This window comes from Dermacentor andersoni, chromosome 1 (assembly GCF_023375885.2).
Source record: "Dermacentor andersoni chromosome 1, qqDerAnde1_hic_scaffold, whole genome shotgun sequence".
Classification (NCBI taxonomy): Eukaryota; Metazoa; Arthropoda; class Arachnida; order Ixodida; family Ixodidae; genus Dermacentor; species Dermacentor andersoni.
In genome coordinates this window covers 413,466,560-413,494,126 of record NC_092814.1, presented here as the reverse complement: position 1 = coordinate 413,494,126, position 27,567 = coordinate 413,466,560, and the positions used below count along the sequence as shown (strand labels likewise).

At 47.6% G+C, this 27,567-nt stretch overlaps 1 protein-coding gene and 1 pseudogene across 8 annotated transcripts in view; one reads left to right on the top strand and one right to left on the bottom strand.

The window, feature by feature from the left end:
- Vhl (von Hippel-Lindau protein) overlaps positions 1-27,567 on the top strand; it is a 162,258-nt gene that overhangs the window by 107,206 nt on the left and 27,485 nt on the right. Inside the window, exons 5-6 of one of the 8 annotated variants that reach the window (XR_011892124.1) lie at positions 23,876-24,070; positions 24,391-24,525. The exons of 4 other annotated variants lie outside the window; for them this stretch is intronic. Coding sequence is in view for 2 of the 4 variants with exons in the window: in XM_055064908.2 (XP_054920883.1) it covers positions 22,331-22,389 (59 nt within the window). In the remaining 2 variants the exon portion in view is untranslated. Of the gene's footprint in view, positions 1-21,282; positions 21,875-22,330; positions 22,475-23,875; positions 24,071-24,390; positions 24,526-27,567 lie in introns of those variants that run through there. 3 more of the 8 variants (XR_008609902.1, XM_055064908.2, XM_055064909.1) reach the window with 3 other exon arrangements.
- On the bottom strand, positions 2,519-8,156 carry LOC140215525 (uncharacterized; annotated as a pseudogene).

The window sequence follows — 27,567 nt, the reverse complement described above, 5'->3', positions numbered from 1 at the left end:
TTGAGTGATTAGTAACGAGATAGCCATCAGTTTTGCAAGTGAAAGAAGCCGAAACCGCCCGCATAACAAAACGCAAACTGCCGCCCGCCCGCGTGCTGCGCGCCAATGTGCGAGCGGTAGTATATAGACGCGCCGGAACAAACTAGCTCTAAAACAAAGCATGCAACGAAAACCGAGAGAGAGAGAGAGGTGTGAGAAAGAAATTCCCTGCATTCCCACATAGTGGCAGCACATGCCAGAAAAGAAAAAGTTAGCAAATAAGCGCGCTTTTTAAATATACAGACGGCGCCGTAATATACAGCATTGACCCTTAAAGGGTTAATCAGTCAGAATACCCACTCCACCCCTTAAGAGGAAGCTTTAGCTCGAGTGCTCCTATCTAAATACATGTAAAAGGAGAATTCGTTTTTCTCGGCAACCACTGCACCAAATTTGATGAGGTTTGTTGCATTTAAAAGAAAAGCTTAAAATCTAGTGACTGTTGGTTTCGAATTTTTTAGTTAGGTCATCAATCTTTTATTGAAAATCGGCAAAAATAGAAAATTTTCAAAAAACGAAATTATCAAGTTTACAACTCTGTAACTCAACAACGAAAAAAGATAATACAATTCTTTGAATTGCATCTAATAGTACGTCTAAAGCGGACAAAATTGATATGTTACACATGAATTTAAAAAAAATTTAGTATTATAGAAATACAGCTTTTGCAGAACCCTTGTAACCAACGTAACAAATTCACGTAAGATGTAAAATGACATATCGAATTTGTCCGCTTTGAATGATCTAATGGATGCCGTTTTCAGAACCGTGATATCTGTCTTTGATGCAGAGCCATGAATTTGTAAACTTCGTGCTTCTATTTTTTTCAAACTGTCGAATATTGGGAAATCTTTTTAACAAAATTCAGGCCCTAAATCGAAACTCCGCATCCAGCAGTCACTAGAATTTAGCGTTCTCTCTCAAATGCAACAAACTTCATTAAAATTGGTCCAGGGGTTATCTCAGAAAAATGTTTTTGCATTTTACATGTATTTGAATTGGCCGCGTCAGAGTTGGGCCCGAGCTAAAGCTTCCTCTTAAGTGAGTACATTATATGCGGACTGCTGTTTCAGAAAATTTCATTAATGCAGGAATGCTATCTAAAATGTTTCGTTGTTGTGACAAATTAAATGCCGAGTGGTTGTTGGGGATTCAAAAATATTTCGTTGCCTCGGGATTTCTTTATTGTGGGTTTAGACTGTGTCAACTGAAAGGTCGCACAGTGGCAGTAAAGAAGGATGACACGTAACTTATCTGCACATCCTCAGGAATGGCTGCGCCAACCAACAATCAGGGACACGTGTGGGTCTACACGTTTAGGCATGTTATTTCATCTTTATGCAAGATAATCGAGGGCTGGCTAACCCACACACTTCCGCTATTATATTGATATGCCAAGCCTCGATGTCGACTTGTGTCACCGCCTGAAGGCAGCTGCAGAAAGTAGCCGTTCCAGGAGGGTTGCCGCATGTTTCAGAGGAGTGGGCAACATGTGTCAACCATTACTGAACGGCTAGTTACTGCAGCTGCTGGCAGGCGGTGACAAGCTTATGCTAGCGCTATCTTGGCAACAATTTGCATCCCCATAAACGAAGGTAACTTCACATGTTTTTTTCTTAACAAGCCAGGCAATTAACTGTGCCAAGTGTTACATTGAACGACGTAGTCTCCAAAATGCAGGGTGTCTACCAACCGGGAATTCTCAGGGAATTTGAATATTCTGGAAATAACTCAGGGAAAACTCAAGGAATTTGTGCTTCTTCTAGGGAAAATTAGCTGTAATTTTGTTTTAAAGGGAACGAAAGTCGTGTTAATGCTGGCCCCAGTAACAGAGGAATTGCAACGAATCGTCATTGACGTCGTGTCATCGGCACAAGGTATTGCTAAAGTATTTAACGCCCGATTTTTCGAACATGCCCAATAATTCGCATGGCTTTGCAGCACCACCACGTACTCCATAGAGTCAATGTATGTTGCCCTGACTGCAGTTCTGAAATGGCATTAATAAGCCACCGCCCCCGCCATTTTAATTATTTCGCCGCCTCGAACCGGTGCTCTCGCACGCAGATCCACTGGCAGCCGTAGCCACCACCGTGCAACCTTAATCCTAGCTGCTTCTATGTTCGCTAGCTTCTTGCCGTGCGGTGCCGTGTTTTTCATTGAAAGAATTCGCCGCTGTCAGCACTGGCACTGACTCTGCCTTTGTAATTGTGGTATAGACTGAAGGTGGAAGTCAGACTCCAGCAGTCCCAATGTAAAAAAGCTGTTTATTCAACGTATGCAACCATATATATAATGAAGAACAGAAACGCCCCCTGGGGAATAAAGAACTGAAATAATTAACGAAACTGAATATAACATACTCCCTCCCTTATTTTTAGTGATTAGTTGTAAGTATTAGTAAGAAAAACATCAAGGCATGCACACTGTACTTATTTACACATATTTACAAACTGTGTACACAATGTCAGACCGCCAACTAGTTGGTCTGATAGTCTTGGAACCAGGCCGGTGGCCGGCGCTCTCGGGTCGGCCGCTTTGGACGTCCCACTGGTGACGGGCTCGTAGACTGCTGCTGCGGTATGCCAGGAGACCGCGCCTGCGTCCTGGGAGGAGGCGGCTGTAGCACGGTAGGCTGCTGCACATCAGGAGACCTCGGCTGCGGCGTGGCAGGTTGGCCTGGTTCCCAGGTGCCCCTCTCCGGAACCCTGGAAAGCGTGGAGGCATTCCACGTACGGCCGTCTCCAAGTCAGAAAGAGGCTGGTCCCCTCCTCTTGATCACCTCAGTTGGTGAAGAAAAGGCGCAGTCTCCCTTGAAATGAACGGACAGTTTTTTTGATGCAGACAAAAACGCCTACGGCTATCTTCGTCTTCTTGGCGGCTCTCCTTTTGTCCGTGTAGTGCTTGCTGCTCTGCTGTTGACATTGAACCCTTTGGCGAAGTCGGGCCAACTCCTTGGCTGGGTCTTCCGCAAATGCTGGTGTTGAAAAACCCACGACATCCAGCCTGGTTTGGGGCATTCTACTATGCAGCAGGACTGCTGGGACGACACTGGTGGTGCCGTGCAGAGTACAGCGGTAAATGGCAAGGTATTCTGTGACAGCTTGCCGGAGTGGTAGTCTTTCGAGGAGTGATACTTGAATGAAGTTTTTCAATGTGCGATTGAAACGTTCTATTTGCCCATTGGTGTGGGGGTAATATACCGAGGAATGTGAAAGACTGATGCCTCTGTTTTGCAGGAAAGTGATGAATTCATGCGAAGTGAACTGAGGTCCATTGTCACAAACTATCTCTTCTGGGTAGCCTTCACGGGCAAAAACACTTGTTAAAAAGTCTTTCAGGGTGCTCGTGGACACTTCGCTGCAAAAATATACCTCTGGCCATTTAGAATGGTAGTCAACAAGCGTTACAGCAAATCTGCTGTTGTGTGCTGCATGCTTCAAAGGACCAACAATGTCTAGGCCAAGCTTTTGCCACGGTTGCTCAGGCCATTCAACAGGTTGCAATGGTGCTGGTGATGTTTTGGCAGACTTATCTGCTTCCAGGCAGATATGGCAGTTTTTTACTGCCGTTTCCACTTGCTTATCCATTCTTGGCCACCAGAACCGCTCACGCAGGCGCGCCTTCGTGCGCGTGATACCCGGATGTGTCTTGTATGCGATGCCGATGATCTGAGCCGTGAGGGAGGATGGAACAACGAGGCGTTCTCCACGCAGTAGCAGGTTATCGACAACAGAAAGTTGTTCCCGCATGGGGTAGAATGGTTTCGCCTCTTCTGGTATGGACTTCTTAGGTGGCCAGGAATTCAGGACGAATGACTTGACGGTTTCCAGGCAACTGTTGTCGAGGGCGGCCTGCCTGAACTTCTTTGTCACGCAGGCTGGTTCACTGAACGAAACAATTTCTTCCTCCTTAGCAATCTCTGCCTCCGAGGTAGGTGCTGGTAGCCGAGAAAGTGCATCTGCTACAAGGTTTGTGGACCCCTTGTGGTATTCAACAGTGAAATTGTAGCAAAACAGTCGTGCACTCCAGCATGCGATTCGGAGTGGGCGTCTTCCATGTCCTTGTGACGACAGCAAGGATACCAGTGCCTGGTGGTCTGTTCAAATTGTGAAATGGTGACCCCACAGGTACGTGCGCCATCGCTCACACGCCCAAATGCACACAAGAGCTTCTCATTCACCGACTGAATATTTTCTCTCTACAGGCGACAGTGTACGAGATGCGAAAGCGACTGTGGGGAGCTCGTGGCCACTTTGTTGCTGCAGGACTGCTCCCAACCTACAGTCAGACGCGTCGGTCGACACAATAACTGGAACTGATGGATCGAACATCTGGAGGACTGTACTCGACGAAAGCATTTCTTTGACCCTCCTGAAACTGCTGTCTGCTTTGGCAGACCAGATGAATGGCTCATTTTTGCGAAGTAGGACTCTCTTAGGCTCAACCACTTGTGCCAAGTGTGGAACAAACTCTGAGTAGTATTCTACGAGACCCAGGAACGAACGAAGGGTGGCAACATCAGTTGGCACTGGTGTGTTAACTATGGAGTCTACCTTCTCTGAAAGTGGCGAGATACCATGTGCGGTGACCTTGTGCCCTAAAAACGCAAGTTCTGGAACATCGAAGAGGCATTTGTTGTTCAGTTTCAGACCTGCGTTCTTGATCTTTTGCAGTACGGTCTTCAAGTTTGAAAGGTGTTCTTCTGTGGTCTTGCCAAAAATGATGACATCACCAATGTGGAACAACACGCCAGGGCAGCTGTCAAGGATTGTCGCCATCATCTTCTGAAGTGCCGCTGGGGCAGAAACCAACCCAAAGCAAACTCTTTTAAAACGGAAAATTCCGTCATGAGTGATGAAAGCTGTCAGATCTCTGCTGTCAGGGTGCAAGAGAATCTGATGGTAAGCGGAAGCGAAGTCAAGTTTTGAGAAGTGTGTCGCGCCTACCAAAGCGTGAAGCAGCTCCTCTGTGTGGGGCAACGGGAAACTGTCCGGAACAATAGCTTTGTTCGGCTCTCGAAGGTCTACACATATCCTGATGCTACCATCTTTCTTGTTAACAGCAACAATGGGGGACACCCATTCAGAAGCATCGACGCGCTCGATGATGTCAAGGCTCAGCAACCTCTGAAGCTCATTTGATACTGGTAACCGGAGAGAATATGGCAGAAGGCGAAGCTTCGAAGTTGCAGGCTGCACGCCTTGCCGTGTCTTGATGCGATGCGTGAACCCCTTAGCAAGACCCAACTCGTGACTGAAAAGTGAACTGAACTCATGTGCTAAGGCTGGCGGAAGAGCTATGTTACGGGGCTGCGTGCTTGATGGTGTGGAAATGGAACAGGATAGTGGGTCAACGACAGTCGGCAGTGGAGCAACGGACATGTATAAGCACTTGAGACCAGAACCCTCAATGCGAAGATCCAAGGCTTTAATGCCGTCAAGACCGATCAGACAAGTTCCTCGGTGAACAACATAAAAACGTAGCGACGCTGTGCGGCCTTTAAAGCCAACGTCTACCTGGAAACAACCTAGTACGGGAATCGGCCATTGCGAGTAGTCAAACAGAGTAACATGCGGAGCAGGCAGGAGCGGAACGCTCTCAAAATATCGACTGAATTCTTGCTCCGACAAGATTTAAACAGACGACCCTGAATCAGCAAGGAATTTCAAATTGACATTCGCGACTTGCACTTGAATATGAATTCCGCTACGCGCGGAACGTTGCACAGCCAAAACTTCCTCAGCACTGCTAGATGACGAAACATCTTCATGAAATTCAACTTCTCGGCCTTGCATTTGGGTTAGCTTGCGGTTGCATACCCTTTGAAAGTGGCCCTTGCGACCGCAAAACGAACAAGTCTTGCCATGCGCTGGGCACTGCGGCGCTGACGCGATGTGGTCCCGCGAGCCGCATCGGAAACAATGTGGCGAACCGGAGCGGCTACTCTGTTGTCGGTTCCGCTGCGGCGCACGTGAGCCGCCCGCGCTCCTCGTTAAGTTCTGCTCAAAGGTGGCTGCCGGTTGTGAATTCCTTTTTTTCGAAGAATGCGAGGATGGTTTACGACGCTGCCGCAATGAAATTGCTTCGACCGAAGCAGAAAGCTCCTTTAGCTCTTCAGCCGCCTGCTCAAACTGAAGTGCAATTCGAACTGAATTCTCGAATGAAAGTGTGGAACCCTCGAGCAGTAACCGCTCACGTACGCGAGTGGAAGCTACGCCGGCAACGAATTAATCCCGCAGAGCATCATCTTGCGAGGCAAACGAACAGTGTGACGCTAGCTCCCGTAGAGCGGCAACAAAGTCGTGAACGGACTCGCCTGTGTGTTGGCTGCGGCGGTGAAAGCAATGACGCTCGATGATAACGTTGCGCGACGTAGAAAACTGGTGCCGTAATGCGGCGAGTGCAGAGTCGTATTCGTCAGGAGGGGCCACGACAGACTTGTCATCGGCGAGTGCTGCGGCACTTGGCGCTGCCGGTTCTGCGGCGCTGGTCCCTGCATGTAGCGTCTGATAAATGCGCTGGCCCTTCGCCCCCAAACAGTGCAAAATAATAGCCCAATTGCGTTGTTCCGGCTTGAATGCGGTGGCTCCGGATGCCAGCAAGTACACGTTAAACATCTGCTCCCATGGCAATGACGGACGGCCGGGCGTCGGAAGGAAAAACGGTGGCGGAGCAAGCCCGGTAAAGCTCATGGTGGGCTGATACGGACGGCGCAGCAGGGCTGGGGGTACGTTCACGACATCCTCGTCGCCAATGTGGTATTGACCGAAGGTGGAAGTCAGACTCCAGCCGTCCTGATGTAAACAAGCCGTTTATTCAACGTATGCAACCATATATATAATGAAGAACAGAAGCGTCCCCTGGGGAATAAAGAACTGAAATGAATAACGAAACTGAATATAACAGTAATCCTCGCGATTGGCTTCGACGCTCGCAAAGCACAGCGCGCTGCGCAGTGCCAGTCTTCGAAAGTTAGCTTCGCCTCAGTACAGAAATGTTACGCGGTGAAGCATAACAAGTGTGGAAAGAGGAAATTGTCACGGGACACAGTATGTATTCCTTAATTATACAGGCATGCACCCCCGTATCCTGTCATAATACGAGCACCGATATGCCTAATAAGTGTACTGGCAGGCCTTGAGAGCTTTTTCGGATGTGCCTGTGGCAATCTTCAGAATCATAACTCGAGTCCTCATTACTAAATTGAAGTGCGGGTGCAGCATATAGTTTCGAGCACAACGCAGCCGCACGGGATGATGCCATGGGAGCCACTTTCAATAACTGCACAGCGACACCGGCAGCGCCCCTTGCCTGGATTTTACGAGAGAAGCGAGACCAATACTCTTGGAAACTGGTTGAAAATGCCAGGTCCACATGCTAGACATGCGGTAGACCTTCAGAAATACACTTTGGTGGAATAAAACGACTCGGACTCCAAACCAAAGCTCACTAGTAAACAGCTGGCATCATTTTTGGTTAATTTTCACCGCTCAGCGTTGTCGGACGGCAAAGCCGGCGATATAATTCAATTCTTGACTTACTGGGAGTCATTTGATTGCAAAATTTTGATGCTAGTGTAGTGTATTCATGAGTGACATCATTTTTTCTCAAGTGCGGCAGAAGGTGACGGCCACGCCTCTTTTCACTACAACATACGCGCATTCTTTCTCAAAAAGGTCCATCAACAATTACATCACTGTAGAGCGAAAATTTTAACTGGTTCGGAAATTTCAGTGCCTTTCTGGATGACATTAAGAGGGGACGTGGCTTTGAAAATCTACTTCCTTATTTCTTTATGGATTTTGATGAAAATCGGCACAGATGTTTACAATGTCTCCCCGATGCTTCCATAAAAGTTTCAGAGCGATATCTTGAGAACATTTTATTCAATTTTATTCAGCAGAATTTTTCTCCCTCTTACTTTCTGGAGAGCCTGGGGAACTTAAAAAAACGTGATAGAAGGCTTGTTAAGTATTCACTGCATAGCTAAATGCGTGCTGAAGGTCGTGACATTCTTGCATTATTTTTTTCGCAACACAAATTTTTTGGAGTGCTATATTTTATGTTACCTTCACATCAAGCACACTTTCAGGGTACAGTAGACGAATAGCCATATCGTAAACTTACAAAGGGTCAACATAAGAAAGCGAGAATGTCACGACCTGCACTGTAGCCCAAGGAACGTGAAAAAAAAATAAAAAACACGGAGTCAAAATATGTTAAACGGTAAAAAAGAAATCAGCTCCAGAAACTGAGCAGAAAGGCAGAAACACAGTTTTGAGAAAACGGCTCTCAAAGTTTCACCTTCTCTTCAGTTCTCTAAAAGACACCAAATTTGTAGTCTTTGGGTTTTGTTAAAAAAATTATGGGGTTTTACGTGCCAAAACCACTTTCTGATTAGGAGGCACGCCGTAGTGGAGGACTCCGGAGATTTCGACCACCTGGGGTTCTTTAACGTCCACTTAAATCTAAGTATACGGGTGTTTTCGCATTTTGCCCCCATCGAAATGCGGCCGCCGTGGCCGGGATTCGTTCCCGCGACCTCGTGCTCAGCAGCCCAGCAACCACGGCGGGTGCGGAACATTGTGGAAGACACGCCATATGGACACGCAGGCATCAGCGATTATTCTGGAACCTTCGATGACTGATGTATAAAAGCCGACGCGCTTGACCCGCTGATCAGATTTTCGACGATATTGCGGACTATGTTCGCCACTGTTCTTGTGCTTTGAGTGTAACTTGCTTTTGAGGGCACAGGTTCGCCCAATAAAACATTAGTTCCACCAGTCAGTTTTTCTTTCTTCACCGTCACTACCACGTGACATCTGGTTGAGGTGCTTCTTCGTTCATGTACACGACGCCCCCGACAAGCCGTGATCCAAGCCCAGACCACAAAGACAAAACCAACGTACATGCTTCTTGTACATGTGGTCTCTGGTCTGGTGTGCTCCCCCCCCCCTTTTTTTATAGGGCATTCTTTGCTGCTGTTGCTCTACAAAGAGCATGGTGCCTAAGTTTCAAACCAAGTGACGTGCAGAACTCTGTGTGGGCATGAATATAGTTTCAGTGTACATTCAGGCAGCCTGTACCCGCAGGCTGCCCGATTGATAGCAATCTCCAGTACAATCAGTGAGGCTTTTTTTTTTTGGTAGAATTGACTATGTTACTGAATGAAGGCTCTTAGTGTCAGCAGCCTCCCAAGTCATCCTTACTTGACAATGGCTGTAGAACTTAAGATCAGAGAGCTAGTGATAGATATGCAGCTGCTAGGTGCTTTCCAGAATTTTGCTTTTGTATGATGCCTCGATCACTTCCGCTGCCAGGTGTGTGTGCCAGCCCAAGGGGCCTAGTGAACAGAGCTCATGATGAGGTTCTCCTTGTGAAGGGGTGGTATGATAGATATCGTCACAGACAAAGCCACAAGAGACTTCGGTCGACGCTATATATCTCTTTATATATCGCTGTCCTGGCACCTTCGTCGTTCTCTTCTTCTGGAAGCCACCCAACATGCCTAGCATGTGGCACCGAATCGCACCGAGTGGCGGTCAGCTGTGTCGAGGTCGTGGCATTAACCCCCTCCCTAGAAGCATCGTCTCGATGCGGAACATTGATGCACTGGAGATTGCCACGGGGATACTGTTAAGAGAGACGTAGATGGTGAGAGAGGTGTGGAACTTTGTGTTCAGCGGGAGTGGTATAACTTCAATCTAGAGACGTGAACGACATCGTACAGGCGTGGGCGTCGGGGACAGCGAGTGGTGCCTTCTCCTTCAGGAATCACTTCGTATGTGACGTCGCCGAGTCGTTGAACGATCCTATAAGGTCCAAAGTAGCGGCGCAAAAGTTTCTCCGACCGACCACGCTGGCGGATCGGTGTCGACACCCATACTTTGTCACCGGGTTGATAAGTGACGTCACGGTGACGAAGATTGTATCGGTCGGCGTTGTTGTGTTGTTGGTGAGCTGTATGATATCGTCTGTAAGCATTTGTTGGACTTGATTTCGGATGGCGTCTTGCTCTTTACGAGAAACACGGTAGGCACGTTGGCGCACGGGTCTTTCATTGGGATTTGTAATAAAAATTCTGTGTTTCGCAATAGGCGTTTGGTTGACCTTCGATGTTGAAGTGAAACAGTCCGCCAAAGACTGTAAAAGGCTTCGAATACTAGCCTGTTGTTCACCTGATAATCTAGAATTCACATCAATATTGCTGTTGGCTGGTACCTCACAGTTAGAATCTCCATCATTGTGTCCTACAGTTAAACAAGCGGGAAAGTCACTGACTGGCTCCAAATAGGCGATGGCAGTTCGTGGGGTATTGTGCTGGTATTCACGACTGAAATTGGTCACTAAAATCTGAGCAGTCCGCGACGACAGCTGCAAGATGTTGCGGGCTACGCAAACCTGTCGAGACAACAAGACTGACAGATTGCCTTCAGCGATTCCGAGATGGGGAGGATCATCGTCTGTTTCTACGGTGATCAACGCAGTACTCCGGGGTGGTAAAGTAGCACAGTCACCCGAAACGCGTAACACCATGGACTGTGGGTGGTAGTCGTTTGAATGAGTTGCGTGTTCGCTGGAAAAAGTAACAAGCAACTCGCGAAGGTTTATGATTGCGCCGTACTCCCGAAGAAAGTCCATGCCGAGTATGAGCTGCCTAGAGCACTCTGCCAGTATAATAAATGAACCGACAAATGTGACCTCACAAATTTGTACCCTCGCAGTGCATTTGCCGATCGGCGTGAGAACATGACCGCCGGCTGTACGGAGCTTAGGTCCTGGCCACGGTGTCGTCACCTTGCGAAGTGCAGTAACCAGTTGTCCGCTCATGACAGAATAATCTGCACCAGTATCGACAAGAGCGGTTACCGGGTGGTTATCTACAGAAACGAGTATGTCGGCTGAAACAGGTTCACGGTTTTCGAAGGAAGGTGTCGAAGGTACGCAGTCATCGTTGTCGTCGTCGTCGGGGTGTCGCAGCAGAGGATCTTTCGAAGTGCGTTGGACAGCGGCCCCACCCCCGGAGGTCGCTGTTCTTAGTTTCCCCGATTTGGGCTCGTGGGTCGGTTGCCCACGGAAGCGGAGAACGTAGTGTAGCGGCTAGGTGACACCGATCGTCGAGGAGGTGGTAATCGTGATTGGCGCCTCTGGGGAGACGGAGATCGGGTCGTTGGCAGGGACTGTTCAACCGGTGGGAACTGCGCGTACGGGGACGAAGGTTGACTGGCCAGATATTGCTGGATTTCTCTCGGGCGCTCTCCCTCACGTGGTCGACGAGCGCCAGGGTGATAGCCCTGGAGTCCTATTCTTTGGTAGTAGCAGGCACGGTACAAGTGGCCCGCTTCGCCTCGGTGGAAGCAGAGTGGCTGATAGTCAGGTGTGCGCCACACGTCTGACTTTCGCGTATTGATTCGGGGGCTCGTGGACCCGTACATATTTGTACGTGAAGCTTGGCCCTGGAGGTGGCACAGCGGTTCTTCAGAAAAAGGCGGGTTACGATGGTTCCCGGGTTGCGCAGGTAGCCTCACTGCTTGCGCATAAGTCAGGACGGGGGTGGCTTCAGGTCTGGTTTGCACGAATGGCTGTGGCGCCTGGCGGACATCTTCGCGGACGATATCTGTGAGGGATGTTACGGTCGGTTGAAATCGCACTCCCTGTAGTCGATCGAGCTCCTCACGCACGACACGTACAAGCTCTCGAAGCGCATCGGTGTCATAGGACAATGAGAGAGAAGATGCTGATCCCAGGCTGACTTGGCGATCGTAGACCGAGGAGCGTTGCTGAAGGGCTCTCTCCATTGTTGTCGCCTCACTGACGAACTCAGCTACTGTAGCTGGAGGCCTTCGCATCAGTTCAGCAAACAGCTGTTCTTTCACTGCACGCATCAGCAGGCGTACTTTCTTCGCTTCTGTCATGCCAGGGTAAGCACGCTTGAAAAGCCGCGACATGTCGTCTACGAACATGGCTACGCTTTCGTTTGGCCTTTGAACCCTATTCTGAAGGGCTTGCTCTGTTCGCTCTTTTCTTGCGGAGCTGCTGTACATATCGCGTATCTGCCGTTGAAATTCTTACCAGGTGGTGATGGATGGCTCGTGGTTAGCGAACCATGTTCGGGCAGAGTCCTCTAGGGCGAAGAACACGTTCCTTAACTTTTTTTCCTCGTCCCAATAATTGACGTCAGCCACATGATCGAAGTTGTCGAGCCAGTCTTCCACGTCCTCAAAAGGCTCACCATGGAACGGCCGCTGCCAGCGTGGGGTGTGGAGAACCAGCGACGCAGGAGGCTGTCCCGTACCGTATGTCTCCTGTGTCTGGCTTGCGGTTGTGGTGGACATCCTTGGCAGATCTTGCGGGCCGTATTCCGGAGGCAGTCTTTGAAGCCGTCGGCTTTTGCGTAGGTTGTCCGCTTCCAATTCCTGGGGGTCAGATTACATAGACACGTACCCAGCACCTCCACCAGTTTGTCACAGACAAAGCCACAAGAGACTTCGGTCGACGCTATAGATCTCTTTATATATCGCTGTCCTGGCACCTTCGTCGTTCTCTTCTTCTGGGAGCCACCCAACATGCCTAGCATGTGGCACCGAATCGCACCGAGTGGCTGTCAGCTGTGTCGAGGTCGTGGCAATATTGTTACGAGCTATCGTGACAATATGATAATAGAGTGAACGCGCAATATGCTTGGTTGCGGGTCCGAAGTGCCGATGTGCGAACTGCCTAGCCGCAGATACAAGGAGCCGACGCGCGATGTTAGTCGCGCAGTTCGAGGCGCCGACGCGCGAAATGCCTAGTCGCGGGCTCGTGGAGTCGACACTCGATACGCTCATTTGCGCAGTCTGAGGCGCCTATGCTCAAAATGCGTAGGTGAGGGTCCGATAAGTCGGCGCGCGATGGGCATGATCGCCGAGTCGGAGACTCCCTATGCGCGAAATGTTTAGCCGCGTGTCCGAGGATTGCGTGCGCGATGTGCTTCGTCACGAATTCTGAAACACCGAGTGCTGAAAGGCTTAGCCGCATGTCCGAGGATTCCGCGCGTGAATCTTGGTCACGAAGTCCGCGTTGCCGATGCTCGGAATGCTTAGCCGCGAGTCTGAAACGTCCACAAGCCTAGGGATCGGCCACGCTACTTCGGTGTCCGCGTAGCGCCCGTTTTGACGCGTCGAGATTACGGCGAGCGGAGACGTCCAGACTCGCGAGGTGCAAAGAGCCGAGCAGACGACGCGAGCGCCGGACCAATGGCGAACCGCGCTGGAGTCACGTGGCGGGTGCGGCTAATCGCAGACTCCGGCACGACCTTCAATCATTTGCTTTTTGTGCGCGTGTTTCTGTATGGAGGAGATCGCTGAAGCGGCAAATTTAAAGACGAAGAAATGCGCTTTCCAACGAGACCAAGATGGCGACGCTCGGTCGCGCCGTTCCGAAGATATTGTGGCTTGAAAAACGCTGTTCTTGATTTCAGCGAGATTTTTCGCCAGCTGGGCTGATAAAACGAATTTTTTAGAGCACTTCTAAGCGGTTTACAGCGATAATATTTGGGTATCAGGTAGAAAAAGGGTTATAGAAACTGAAAATGTGATTTTCAAAAAATCGATGTTTTGGCAATTTTTCGCGATGCGAAAGCCGCGTCGCCCCTTAAGTGGATATGAAACGGCTCCAACATGTCGAAATCGGCAATCTAAAGTATCAGTCCCCTGTGATCAATTTTAATATGCGTGATAACAAAAGAGTGAAGGGCAGTTAAAGACATGCATTCATTTTTTTCGGACTGCCCGATTTTTCGGATGTTTTCGCAGCCGATAGGGAGTAAAAAAAATCAGACGTTGACTGTACAATTGACCAAGAAGATGCTTCAAATGATACATGGGGCGCAAGCATGGCGGAAGGAGGATGAGAACTGAAAGGACCAACGCACTGAGGAATGAGCAAGAAAGGAAGCGTGCCGCCGCCTCTTTGAAGGAGCTTGAGCTCAAAAAAGCAAAGTGTTGGCTGACGCCGAGATGCAGGTGTCCCTCAACCAAACAAAATAAACTCTTTAAAGCAGTGAAACCCAACACTGAGATATTAGAGAGTTTTAGAATAGGGGCCCCAAACGTTTTGGGGCCCCAAAGAAATAGCGTCGAAGCCACTGCGCATGCGCGAGACGCAAAAAGCTTTGCGTCAACAAACATGGCGGCACCCATCGAAGCGACGGCTCTAACCTAGCACCAAACTGGGTTCGATTCGCGGTAATGCGTGAAGTTCGCAAGCTAGGAGAAGTGACTGCAGTTATCGCTTTCTCTCAACTAGTGTGTGTTATGAAGATTGATTCATTAGACACCGCTGATTCCGAATTCGAGTGTGGATTTTATGGCTCGTAGGCCTAACATGGCTAAGCTTGGCTGGTGAAGGCACGTAAAGTTGGTTTTGTTGCTCCAAACTAAGCACAACTAATTGTTTGCTGCTTGAAGAATAACCTCTAAATTGTAATTAAACGCGAATACACGCAAGTCAAAATTACTGTTCATATCATAAGATGGTATATTTTATTTAATTATTTTTAATCGTTTTTCTTAGACGCCGTAGTGGCGCTGTCAGCGCAAGACGCTATCTGCAAACGCAAAGCCATAATCTAAAACTCTTCACTCCTGCGTGCCCCAACGCTAAGACCCGCAAAGCTCTTTGGGGCCCCAAAATATTGGGGCCCCTATTCTAAAACTCGCTATTAGAGAGTTTTAGAATAGGGGCCCCAATAGTTTGGGGCCCCAAAGAGCTTTGTGGGTGTTATCGTTGGGGCATGCAGGAGTGAAGCGTTTTAGAGTAGGGTCCTACGTTTGCGGATAGCGTCTTGCGCTGACAGCGCCGCTACGGCGTCAAAGAAAAGCCATTAGAAATAATGAAATAAAATATACCATTTTATGATAGGAATAGTAATTTTGACTTGATTGTATTCGCGTTTGGTTACAATTTAGAGGTTATTCGGTAAGCAGCAAACAATTAGTTGCGCTTAGTTTTGAGCAAACCATCTTTACGTGCCTTCACCAGCCAAGCTTAGCCGTGTTAGGCCTATGAGCCATAAAATCCACAATCGAATTCGGAATCAGCGGCATCTAAAGAATCAATCTTCATAACACACGCTAGTGTAGAGAAAGCGATAACCGCAGTCACTTCTCCTAGCTTGCGAACTTCCCGCGTTACCACGAATCGAACCCAGTTTAGTGCAAGGTTAGAGCCGTCGATTCGATGGGTGCCGCCATGTTTGCTGACGCAAAGCTTTTAGGGGCGCTATTTCGGCTCCCGCTAAATCGGTGAAATAGCGTTCCCAACGCAAAACCCAAACGCAGTTTGCGTCTCGCGCATGCGCAGTGGCTTCGACGCTATCACTTTGGGGCCCCAAAACGTTTGGGGCCCCTATTCTAAAACTCTCTATTGTGTACAGGCTGAGAGTATGTCAGGACAGTTGAGGTTGACTTCCCAGCTGCTGAGAGAGAATCTTAGTTGTGACAAAGTTCAGGCCTCATACCGATGATGTTGCTATCAGTTGATAGAAATAGCTCATTTTAGAAAAAATTTACTTCTGTATGCATCTCCTTTTCATTCGTATTTGAAAATGTTCGACTCGATTCGGGATGGGTTTTACCATTTCTTTCTGCTGTGCATTTTACTATCAGCTTCTTTCTGTTTTCTTTCTGGATAAAATAGGTATTACTCCTTACTATTCAAACTGGATTAAATCATTTTTTTGTTTCAATATGCTTACTAGAGAGTGACAGCATCGGGCAACATTGTGTCAGCCCGTCTTGATGTAAAACAAAGTTATAGCTTATTCAGGGAATTTTGCAAAGGTGCTCAGGGAAAACCTGGAAAACTTGGGGGGGGGGATTTGGAAATGTCAACTTGGTAGACACCCTGAAAATGCTATCTTTATGTGAAATTTGAGCAAGAAAAGTTCAGTGGCGAGTTCAAAATAATTTTTCAAGATTTGAAGCGAATGATGCACATCCCTATATGTGCACGCAAACTGGTAGGAACGGCGAAGGCTCGCTTGGAAGCTTAAAACCTAAAAGCTCTGAACTGAATTTGCAGAACACAGTGCAAACTGACAGGGTCGCGGAGTCAAAGTCGCACGCGTGATATCTGCGTAGCGATGGGTGAGGTGAGAGCCTTGGACCATTGCAAAACTTCACACAGGTATTATTTTCAATAAAGCATAGCTTACAGCGAAATTCTGGAAACGATTTTCCTGTGATGTATGGAGTCATAAAAAACCATTTACTCTCTGCACACAAACTAAAGAGGGACAGTGCTCGTGCGTCCTATGTGAAGCTTGCGCCGCTGACAAGCAGCCAGAGCAAAGGCTTCTCCTTCCTAGGCAGTGCGCTGCCACCACACCTTTCTTTTGTTATTTACATTCCTTGTTTGTGCACTGCACATCTCCTGCTCCTTTTTCCCATCGCCCCTGTCGCTCTCCCCTCGATCGGCACACCTCGTTGCCTGTTCACTGCTTCGCTCGACTGCACGATTTTTCAGCAGCTGCATTATAATCGGTATTTGGTCTTGCGCAGCTGTACCATAAGCGGCGTGTGTATACACGGGAGTTCTTTGGGAGGGTAAATGGGAGTCAGAAAAGACTGCATGATAGCCAGTTCTGCACTATAAGTGGTCCTAACAGTAGTTTAGTTTTTTTTTTAAAAAGCGGTTAAAGTCACTGAACTAATGCAATAAGTAACTAAAGCGTGCCACAGTTTTTTACTGTTACGTTGTGGCCACTAGTGGTATGGTATGATGGTATGAATAACCTTATTGGGTCCTGAAAGTCAACCCTAGGTTGACGCGGGCCGCTCCCACGTTGGGACTGTCAGGCCGAGCCCTTCAGCCACATCGCGGGCCTTCTGGACTGCCCGTAATTGGTCAGAGAGTGATTCACTGTGTAGCATTTGCCGCCACCATTCTTGTTCCTTGTCACAGTCTGTGAAGACCGCGGGGCACTGCCAAAGCATGTAATGATGCCATAAGAGTAATGACGCCATTGCACTAATTACAATTGGTTTGAGTTTCCCTCTCCGGATAGATCCTGTTAATAAAATCTGGACTTGTGTATGTTCTTGTCTGTAACAAACGTAATGTGACCGCTTGGGCTCTGCAAAGCTTACCGTGTGGCAGTGGGTATTCCCTTCTGCTTAAATAATAGTGCTTCGTGATTTCTTTATATGTTAATAATCAATCCCTGTGTTCCCCGGGTGAAGTGTAAGTTGCTCGGTCTTGAAGAGCACGGCTAGAAAGTCCTCGTGCTGCTTCATTTGCCACCTCATCGAGGTTTCTCCGAGCTCTGTCCACCACCCCGAGATGTGCAGGAAACCAGTGGATTTCAATCCTCTCATTGTTGGCCTTCTCTAGTAATCTTGTTGCTATCCGTGTCACATATCAGTTAGTAAAGTTGCGTATGGCTGTTCTAGAGTCGCTGTAAATATGTGTCCACTGATTAGCCCGGATGGCTAAGGCGATTGCTACTTGTTCTGCTAGTGTTGGGTCCTTGGTATAGACGGTGATGGCATCCCGTATGTTACCTTGGGTGTCTACAACAACGGAGGTATGCGCATCCTTATTTTTAACCCAGGCAGCGTCAACAAACACTGTCTGCTGCTTATGTTGATCTATGTCTTGAAGGAGTGCCTTCGTCCTTGCCTTCCATCTCTCGAGGTTATGTGTTGGGTGCATGTTCCTAGGGAACGGGGTCGTCTTTATTGTTTCTCGTAGTTCCACTTGCAATTCTGTTAATAATTCTTCTTCGTTGGTGTGGTTGTTAATATCTACACCAATTTCTTCAAGTAGTGCCCTCCCAGGTCGTGCCCCCATTAGTCTCTCCTGGTGGGCCACCTGTTGAGCCTCAGCTATCTCTTCTAGTGTGTTATGCAGCCCTAGGCGCAATAAGCTATCATTGGCCGTGCTGATGGGAAGTCCTAGTGCAGTCTTTATAAGTCGTCTGATTAAAGCGTTTAGCTTGTTCTTATCAGCCTGTGTCCATTGTAGCATGCCTGCCACGTACGAGAAGTGGCAAAAGGCGAATGCATGTACCAATCTTATGGCACTGTCTTCTCCTAGCCCCTTATGCTTGTTGGCAATTCTACGCAGAAGCCTAATGACTTCTTCTGACTTGTTAGAAATATGTTGTATCATCCTGCAATTAGATCCATTCGCTTGCAGGAGAAGTCCTAGCACTCTAATAGTCTCCACCTGCCTGATTGGTTCTCCATTCTTGGCGGATATGTCAATGCGGGGTTCTTCCTCTGGGATATATCCGTTCAGCTTGCGCCCACGCTTACTGCTCCATAGTACCAATAGTTCCGATTTTTCAGCAGAGCACTTCAGTCCCATACCCTCAAGTATTGTTTCCACCACATAAATGCTTTCCTGTAGTTTGGTCTCTGTTTGTCCCATATTACCTTCGGCACTCCAGATTGTTACATCATCTGCATATGTTGCAAAGTGGATACACTCAATCTGCACGTGACCTCGAGCCACTTTTGACATTGCCAAATTAAATAACATAGGAGATAGGACAGACCCTTGTGGTGTCCCACGATTCCCAAGTTCCAGGGTTGTCGATTGGAGTTCGCCTAACCTGAGGTAAGCAGAACGGCCACCGAGAAAGGCTTTGACTATATTGTGCGATCGCTTACCCAATCCCATCTCCGAGAGGATATCCAATATGGCCCTGTGCTTGATGCGATCAAAGGCCTTTTCTACATCTAGGCCTAGGAGAGCTCTCGTATGTAGCGGGCTAGCAAGAATAAGGTGATGTTTGATTAAAAGCATTGCATCTTGAGTCTAAAGTCCAGGACGGAAACCGATCAGGTTATGTGGAAGAACATTTCTGTTTTCTACATACTTAGTCAGTCTATTGAGTATGACATGCTCCATGGTTTTGCCCAGACATGATGTTAACGATATGGGTCTTAGGTTATCTAGATTGAGTTGCTTGCCTGGTTCGGGAATAAGAATTGTGTTAGCAATTCTCCATTCCTTCGGATAATCACCGTTTTTCCAGAGTTCGTTGAAATACTCTGTTAAATATTTTATAGAATCATCGTCCAGATTTTTCAACAGCCTATTGGAAATGCCATCTGGACCGGCAGCGGATCTACTGTTGAGGTCGTACAGGGCTGCACGAACTTCGCTTTCTGTGAAGTCTTGATCCATAGGCTCATAGTCTTCCCCTGTATATTCAGGCTGGTCTGTACTCTCATTGCTATCCTTAAGTGGTAAATACTTAGCTGCGAGCCGATCCAGAATGTCCTCCTCCGTTGTCCTGATTCTCACAATGGACGAGTCGTGCTACTGCTGTTCTCCTACGAGAGTTCATGTCGTTCTCATGAAGCAAATGTCTAAGTAAGTTCCAATTTCCACCACGTTTGATTTGACCATCTATGGAATTACAAAGCTCATCCCATTGTTGTTTCTGAAAATTTCTGGAGTGTTCTTCAATGTCCCTATTCAACATTGCTATGCGCTTCCTGAGTCTCCTGTTTAGCCGTTGCGTTTTCCATCTTTTTAACATAGATTGTTTGGCTTCAATGAAGTGGGCCAGCCTACTGTCCATGATGTGGTGGTGGTGTCCATGAGTGGTGCAGGTAGAAACAATCCTACATCAAAGCCTCACCCCTTATATTTCATGTGCCACAACATAACATGATAAACGAGAAGAAAGGGGGTGAACCGAGGGGCCCGATTTTTAATAGTCATATCATAAGAAGCCAACAAACACTGACACCAAGGACAACATAGGGGAAATTACTTGTGCTTAATGTATTCATTAAACACAAGTAATTTCCCCTATGTTGTCCTTGGTGTCAGTGTTTGTTGGCTTCTTATAACGTAACATGATGTATTACGAAGCATCACTTGGTTATCATCATCATCAGTTGCCTGCCTGAGAAGTCTCGGTGCTTCCGCTTTCCGGTTGCCATTTTGCTTTTTCGTATGCAGGTGTTCAGGCTGCTTCTAGCATGTTGTAATCGTTCACGTGTTCATCCTGAGCATGCCACTCCGCAGAGGCAATGCCAGCAATGTGCTTACAATGTTGCGTAAAAGTTATTCAGAGGTCGACGACGTTTGCCCAGCTATGCTGTCGGCTGAAGTGGCATCTGAAGGAAAACTTCCAACTCGAAAGCGTGCTGCTTCGTGTAATTTGATTCTCACCTACCTGCACTGTCATCCCCTCAGGTGTGCAGCGGCTACTGTAAGCTTAAAAACACAAGAAATTTAGCAGACGATGCTACTGCTTCCCTAAGTGTGAAGCCGTGTTATGGAAATTTATTTTTATCTTTTAGTGGCCGTCCATTGTCGCTTATTTCGTGCCATGTCATGCTGAATCAGTGTTTAAACATCTCTGTATTCCTTGCCGCATGCTGATTGAGTTGCGCCTCAAGAGAAAGAAACAAAAATACATCACAGACTACTTCAAGCAATAAAAAAAAATGTATTCGTTCATTATGCTGCCATTTGTTAATTAGACTTTTTGAATAATGCAACCAAATGTTGTGGTCCCACGAGAGTCGAATTAACGTGAGTCGACCAGATAATGTTACACATTATCTAGTCACTGGAGTCACTGTGTTTGCATTAGCTCACTAAAGGAATGAACAGAATCTGAATGACCGAAACTGGAACCGAGACAACTCCTGATCCATATTGGGAAGCAGTTTTTTCTTCCGGTGCCTCATCAAATGGAAAGTGCCAGTGACCTTTGCAAACGTAGTGTGTACTCACAGGAATGACAAAAAATAAATTGCGGGATTAACCACCCAAAAACTACACATTTGCTTATGAAGGACGCTGTAGTGGAGGATTATATTAATTTTGACCACCTTTGTTCTACTACAGTAGACTTCCGTTAATTTGACTCTGGTTAATTCAATCCCAGCCGGCGCCCATGCATTTCTATGGGCCTGACTTTCATTATTTTGATTCTAAAATTAGACCCCGCTGGATAATTAAAAAAACTTGACCAGTTAGTATGCATGTGCCTGGCCCCTCTGGGGAGGGACACCCCATTAGCAAGCCCTCTAGTGGTAGCATCTGTCTCTGCTGAGTTTAAGGTACAGTGTATGCATTGAACATACATCATCTTCCTTTGCTAACACCGGTTTTCAGCCTGACCTAGGAAGATTTTCGAACAATAACCATAGCTCATAATGTCTAATTACCGTATTTACCAGATTCTGACGTGTGCCTTTTGTTTTTGTTTTTCACGAAAATTAGGCCAAAAATCGGCTGCGTAATCCAATGAGATACGAAACCAAGCCTGCTTTCGCACTGCATGAAGGCCAAGCTCCACGAAGTGAAAAAGCAATGAACTTTCGGTGGCCACCGCTCAGCGACAGCTGCCCACTGCCTGACGTTCAAAAACTGCCTGCTTGCCACTGATCCATTCTTTTTAGATATTCGCCACCCAGTAAACCGCCGCCACCGGTTTTGCAGTGCCACTTCTCCTCCTTGTTGGCTGTTCTGCCTCACTGTTCTGGTGAATAATATGTGTGGCCACTGCTTGTTTTGTTTACACTATGTATAGAGGCTTTGCTTCCCAATGATTGTCTGCCCATGAAGACCTGCAACATGATACTGTGCATACTGCCATATTTTGGAGAGACGTTTGATTGCCATTTACAGGGTGTAGATCACTGGCACATACAAGAAAAAGAAAAGAGCTGAAACATCGTGTAAGTGCGGAGGAAAACTTGCATTCTGAGCTCCCTTTGTGGTATTTTCACTTTTATGAATGTGCACTATACAGTTATCCTATATGTCTTGTCAATTAAACAGTCGATTCTTTTTGTTCTGAAACGAAAGGACATCTCCTGTCATCGTGTCGTCCTTGAAAGTGTCTACAAAGAGAAAATAAGTACCCGCAAAGTGGCTCATATGCTTACCCTTGTCTGCTGACCAAGTATACACACCTGTGTTCTGCTTAACAAAGAAGCAATTACCATCATAAAACCTGAACATGTAATGTCGGCTCAGAGAAATATCTCTAATACCCCTGTCAAGCGGGCAAGTTAAGTGCACTTAGAGGGAGTGCACTTCAGGACCTTGAGTCACACTTTAGGCTGCGCTGAGCTAAACGGGAAAATAATGCACTCGCAATAAAAACAAAAAAAGGCAACAGGCGAAGAGCGCATTTTTTGAAGATGGTAGACTAAAAAGAAAAAAAAAACTTATAAAAAAGTTATTGTTTTATGCTGTATTATAGATAAAGCAACTGTAATGCATATTTTCTCAACAAAAAACTAAAAGATTTTTATTATAACAGTGTTGCAAGTTAATGCCGGCCAAGGTGAACCCAGTCCAGAACAACATGGTGGCATATGACGAGAATTGCACTTGATCCTGCTAAAACAGAATATGAACGAGTTCTGTTCTGATTATTTTATTAAAAGTTGTTCAAGAACTAAAATTAACTTATGTGTCCTGTTTGTGTGTGTTACATTTTGTACCATTCAAACCGCTGGTGGCGTGGCTACACACTTGGCCAGTAAATTGCGTTCTGTGAATGCACTCTGACCGGAGTGCACTCTTCTGCAAGTGGCACTCCACTTGCGACATTTAGATTTAGACTCCACTTACGGCATTTAGCCAGTAGACCATATTCACACTATCAATCAGGTGATAGAGAAATGTGCGGAACATAACCAACCCTTATATATAGCTTTCATTGATTACGAGAAAGCGTTTGATTCAGTTGAAACCTCAGCAGTCATGCAGGCATTATGGAATCAGGGTGTAGACGAGTCGTATGTAAAAATACTGAAAGATATCTATAGCGGCTCCACAACCACCGTAGTCCTCCATAAAGAAAGCAACAAAATTCCATTAAAGAAAGGCGTAAGGCAGGGAGATACGATCTCTCCAATGCTATTCACAGCGTGTTTACAGGAGGTACTCGGAGAACTGGCGTGGGAAGAATGGGGGATAAGAGTTAATGGAGAATACCTTAGTAACTTGCAATTCGCAGATGATATTGCCTTGCTTAGTAACTCAGGGGACCAATTGCAATGAATGCTCACTGATCTGGAGAGGCAGAGCAGAAGGGTGGGTCTAAAAACTAATCTGCAGAAAGCTAAAGTAATGTTTAACAGTCTCGGGAAGAGAACAGCAGTTTATGATAGATAGCGAGGCACTGGAAGTGGTAGGGGAATACATCTACTTAGGACAGGTAGTGACCGCGGATGCGGAACATGAGACTGAAATAATCAGAAGAATAAGAATGGGCTGGGGTGCTCTTGGCAGGCATTCTCAGATCGTGAACAGCAGGTTGCCATTAGCCCTCAAGAGAAAAGTGTACAATAGCTGTGTCTTACCAGTACTCACCCACGGGGCAGAAACCTGGAGACTTACGAAAAGGGTTCTACTCAAATTGAGGACGACGCAACGAGCTATGTGTTGTAGCAGCGGATGCCGCCCAAGTACACGAACTGCTAGCAACCAAACAATCTCCCGTTTATTGCCACATACAGTCATATATATACACAAAGCGACACTGGTGCCTCTGGCGGCAGGTGATCCCCGAACCGGAGCCGAAACCACATATACAACATATTCCCTTTCTTATAAAAAAAAGACAGCTACATGGGTTAGTGATTTAGTAGTGGTAGTACGTAGTGCTCTTTTACAGAATTATATTTACAGTAACAACAATGTGCTTGTCTTATGCACTTAATACAAAAATATAAAACAAAAAGAGGAAAACAAGATACAACTCCATTTATGTCCATATTTCACAACGTCAGCAAACTCAACACTCGTGCAGATTGTGACAGGTTCATGTTCACTGCAAAACGTGTCTTTCTGTACTTAGTGTCCATAGCAGTCAGGAGGTCGTCTATTCCTTGATGGCTGTACCCTACGCTGAGGTCCCGATGCTTCTGAGAAACCACTGGCGGCAGGCGAAGTCTCTTCCGGCTCACAGCCGGTCACTGGTGGCATAGGCGGCTGCTTCGCCGCAGCCACAGCTGAAGTTCCAGTTGGCGCTTCTGAAACGGGTCTCTCCAAGGTAGGCGGTGAGCTGCTTTCCCTAGCGGTGTCATTTGTATCGCTCCTTTCCCCCCACCCACAGATAAGTGCAGAAGCTTGTGGCATCCTTGACAACTTTGATGCGTTCCACGTTTTTCCATCATCAAGTTGGAAAGACGATTGCCCCTGCTTTCTTATCACTTTTCTTGGGCGGCTAAAAGCCAGGTCACCTTTAAAAGCAGTTGTTTGTCTGCGTACTCGTACAAGGTCACCAACATTCACTTTGTTTTCCCTTGCGGCCCTGCGAGCGTCTGTGTATAGTTTACTGGATTGCTGCTTTTGCTTCACCCGCTCGCGTAGGCGGTGGAGCTCTGAAGTAGGGTCGGTTGCAAATATTGCTGACGGATACCCAACGACATCGAGCCGAGTCCTTGGCAGACGTCCATGCAGGAGAAGTGCTGGAGCAACTGCAGTTGTGGCATGCGGCGTACAACGGTAAATGCCCAAGTATTCTGTTACCGTTTGGCGTAAGGGACGCTGCTCGAGTGTAGCCACTTGAACAAAGCTTTTAAAAACTCTGTTGAACCGTTCTACCTGTCCGTTTGCTTGCGGGTAGTATACGGACGAATGCCGCAAGCAGATGCCGCAATCCTGCAGAAAAGCTTGGAACTCTTGAGATGCAAACTGTGGCCCGTTATCGCAAACAATTTCCTCTGGGTAACCTTCACGTGCGAACACTGACACCAAGAAGCCTGTTACTGTGCGTGTTGTGGCTTGGTTGCAAAAGTATACTTGGGGCCACTTAGAAAAGTAGTCGGCCAGCGTGATCGCATATCGACAATCGTGTGGTGCTCTCTCAAATGGGCCAACAATGTCCATGCCAAGCTTTAGCCACGGTTTCTTTGGTAAGGGGACCGGGTTCAATGGTGCAGCCATAACCTTCGTGCTCTTGTCCGCTGCCTGGCATATACTACACGTTTGAATAGCTAGCTCGACTTGCCTGTCCATGGCTGGCCACCAAAATTTTTCTCGCAGACGTGCTTTCGTTTGTACCATTCCAGGGTGAGCCTCATGAGCAGCGGTAATTATCCGCGCTGTAAGTGATGCGGGAACCACAAGGCGTTCGCCACGCAAAATCAAATTGTCCACCACTGACAGTTCATCGCGAAGTTTGAGGAAAGGTTGAAGCTCACCCGGCAGAGATTTTTGCGCAGGCCAAGACGATTCAATGTAGGCCTTGGTTCGTTGCAGTGTGCTATCTTCCAACTGGGCCTGTTCAAACTCTTCCCTGGTAATGCAAGAAGATATAAGGGCAACTGATACAGTTTCATCTGGTAAAGTCTCTTCTTCCTGAGGAGGTGACGCAGGGAGACGAGAGAGAGCATCTGCTACTCGATTTTGCGAACCCTTCCGGTACTTTACTGTATAGTTGTACTGCAGTAGGCGCTCCGCCCACCGTGCTATCCGCAAAGGACGCCTTCCTGGCCCTTGAGTAAACAGCAATGCTACCAAGGCTTGATGGTCAGTAAGCAACGTGAAATGGCGTCCCCACAAGTAAACATGCCACTTCTCGCACGCCCAAACACACGCAAGCGCTTCGCGTTCTCCTACTGAATATCTCCTCTCTGCAGATGAAAGCGCTCGAGAAGCAAAGGCGACAGTGTGTAGTTTCTCTCCCTCCACCTGTTGGAGAACCGCTCCAAGCCCACAGTCTGAAGCGTCAGTGGAAACAACAACTGGAAGAGATGCATCGAACATCCGCAGAACTATGTTGGACGCAAGTGCCTCTTTGATCTTTTGAAACAAATGGTTGCCCTTTTCGAAGCAGAACGCGCATCGGTTCAACCATATCGGCAAAGTTGGGAACGAACCTAGAGTAGTATTCGACCAGTCCCAGGAACGATCGAAGGCTGGCTGTATTGGTGGGTGCCGGTGTATCCTTGATGGAAGCAACCTTTTCCTCCAGCGGAACAATACCACTTGCTGTGATCCTGTGACCCAAAAATGAAAGTTCCTGCGTATCGAAGATACATTTGCTGTTCAGTTTGAGTCCTGCCTCTTTAATGCGTTGAAGTACTGCTGCAAGGTTATCTACGTGCTCCTGCCGGCCCCGCCCGAAGACTATAATGTCATCTATATAGAAGAGCACGCCCTTACATCCTTGCAGGACTTTGGACATCATACTCTGAAATGCAGAAGGCGCGGAAGCCAGTCCGAAGCACACTCGTTTAAAACGAAAGAGGCCTTCGCGAGTTATAAATGCGGTCAAATCGCGACTCGCAGGGTGAAGCATGACCTGGTGGTAAGCTGATGCGAGGTCTAGCTTAGAAAAATTTGTAGCCCCCACTAAACTATGCAATAGCTCTTCTGTATGAGGAAGGGGAAAGCTGTCTATTACGACAGCTTTGTTTGCTTGTCGAAGGTCTACACAGAGGCGAATACCTCCCTCTTTCTTCTTAACGACCACAATGGGTGACACCCATTCAGATGCCTCCACCCTCTCTATCACGTCCAGATTTTCCAACCGATGGAGCTCTTCCGAGACCAATGGTCGTAGCGAGAGCGGAAGGCGCCGAAGTTTGGATTGCACTGGCTGCACCGTGGATCGCGTTTTGACGTGATGCACAAAACCTTTCGCGAGGCCAAGGCCTGGATCGAAAAGAGATCCAAACTCGCCAACTAATTCCTTTGGGAGCTTAATATCCTGCACGGCTTTCGTCGGGTCAGGGCGCTGTTCCCTTCGAGAATTACAAGTTAGCGTCGTTTCAAGGCATTGCAGAGATGACCCATCAATCTGTAGACCGAGGGCCTTGATGGCATCGATACCCAAAAGTGAGGTGCCTTGTTCTACGACGTAGAAAAGAAGGCTTGTTGTGCTAGCTTTGTACGTAACGTCAGCGAAGAAACAGCCACGTACCGGAATTGGCTGTTTTGAATAGTCCAGTAACCGAACAGTCGGGGCCAAAAGTACTTGGCCTTCCCAATACTGCTTAAAAAGATCGTGTGCAACAATGGAAACGTACGACCCAGAATCTACAAGGAAAGTTATGTCCGCACGGCCAATCGAAACTGTGACGTGAACAGCGGAGCGAGCGGCCGTCGTCACAGCCAGAATGCTCAAAACTTCCTCGCTCGGAGAGTCTTGGCTGTCTACCTCGCGCACCGGAGCGGAGCCTCGTTTCTGGCAAACAGAGCGGAAGTGACCCATGACACCGCAATGGTGACAACGCTTGCTTATGGCTGGACAGTGAACTGATGCTGCATTGTGCTGGGATGAACCGCAGCGGTAACAATGAGACTGGCGGTTGTGCGACCTCTTCGAGCTCTCGTCGGATTCTGATGTACGCGTAGGCGTATTTCCACGAGTATTTATGCGTTCAACATCTACAGAAGGAAATTCTTGCAGATCATTGTACACCTGCTCAGACTGCCTTGCCAGTAGTACTGCTCTAGCGAACGAGAGAGACGATCCTTCAAGCAGAAGACGCTCGCGCAAGCTCCGAGACGAAATACCAACAACGAACTGGTCACGCAGCG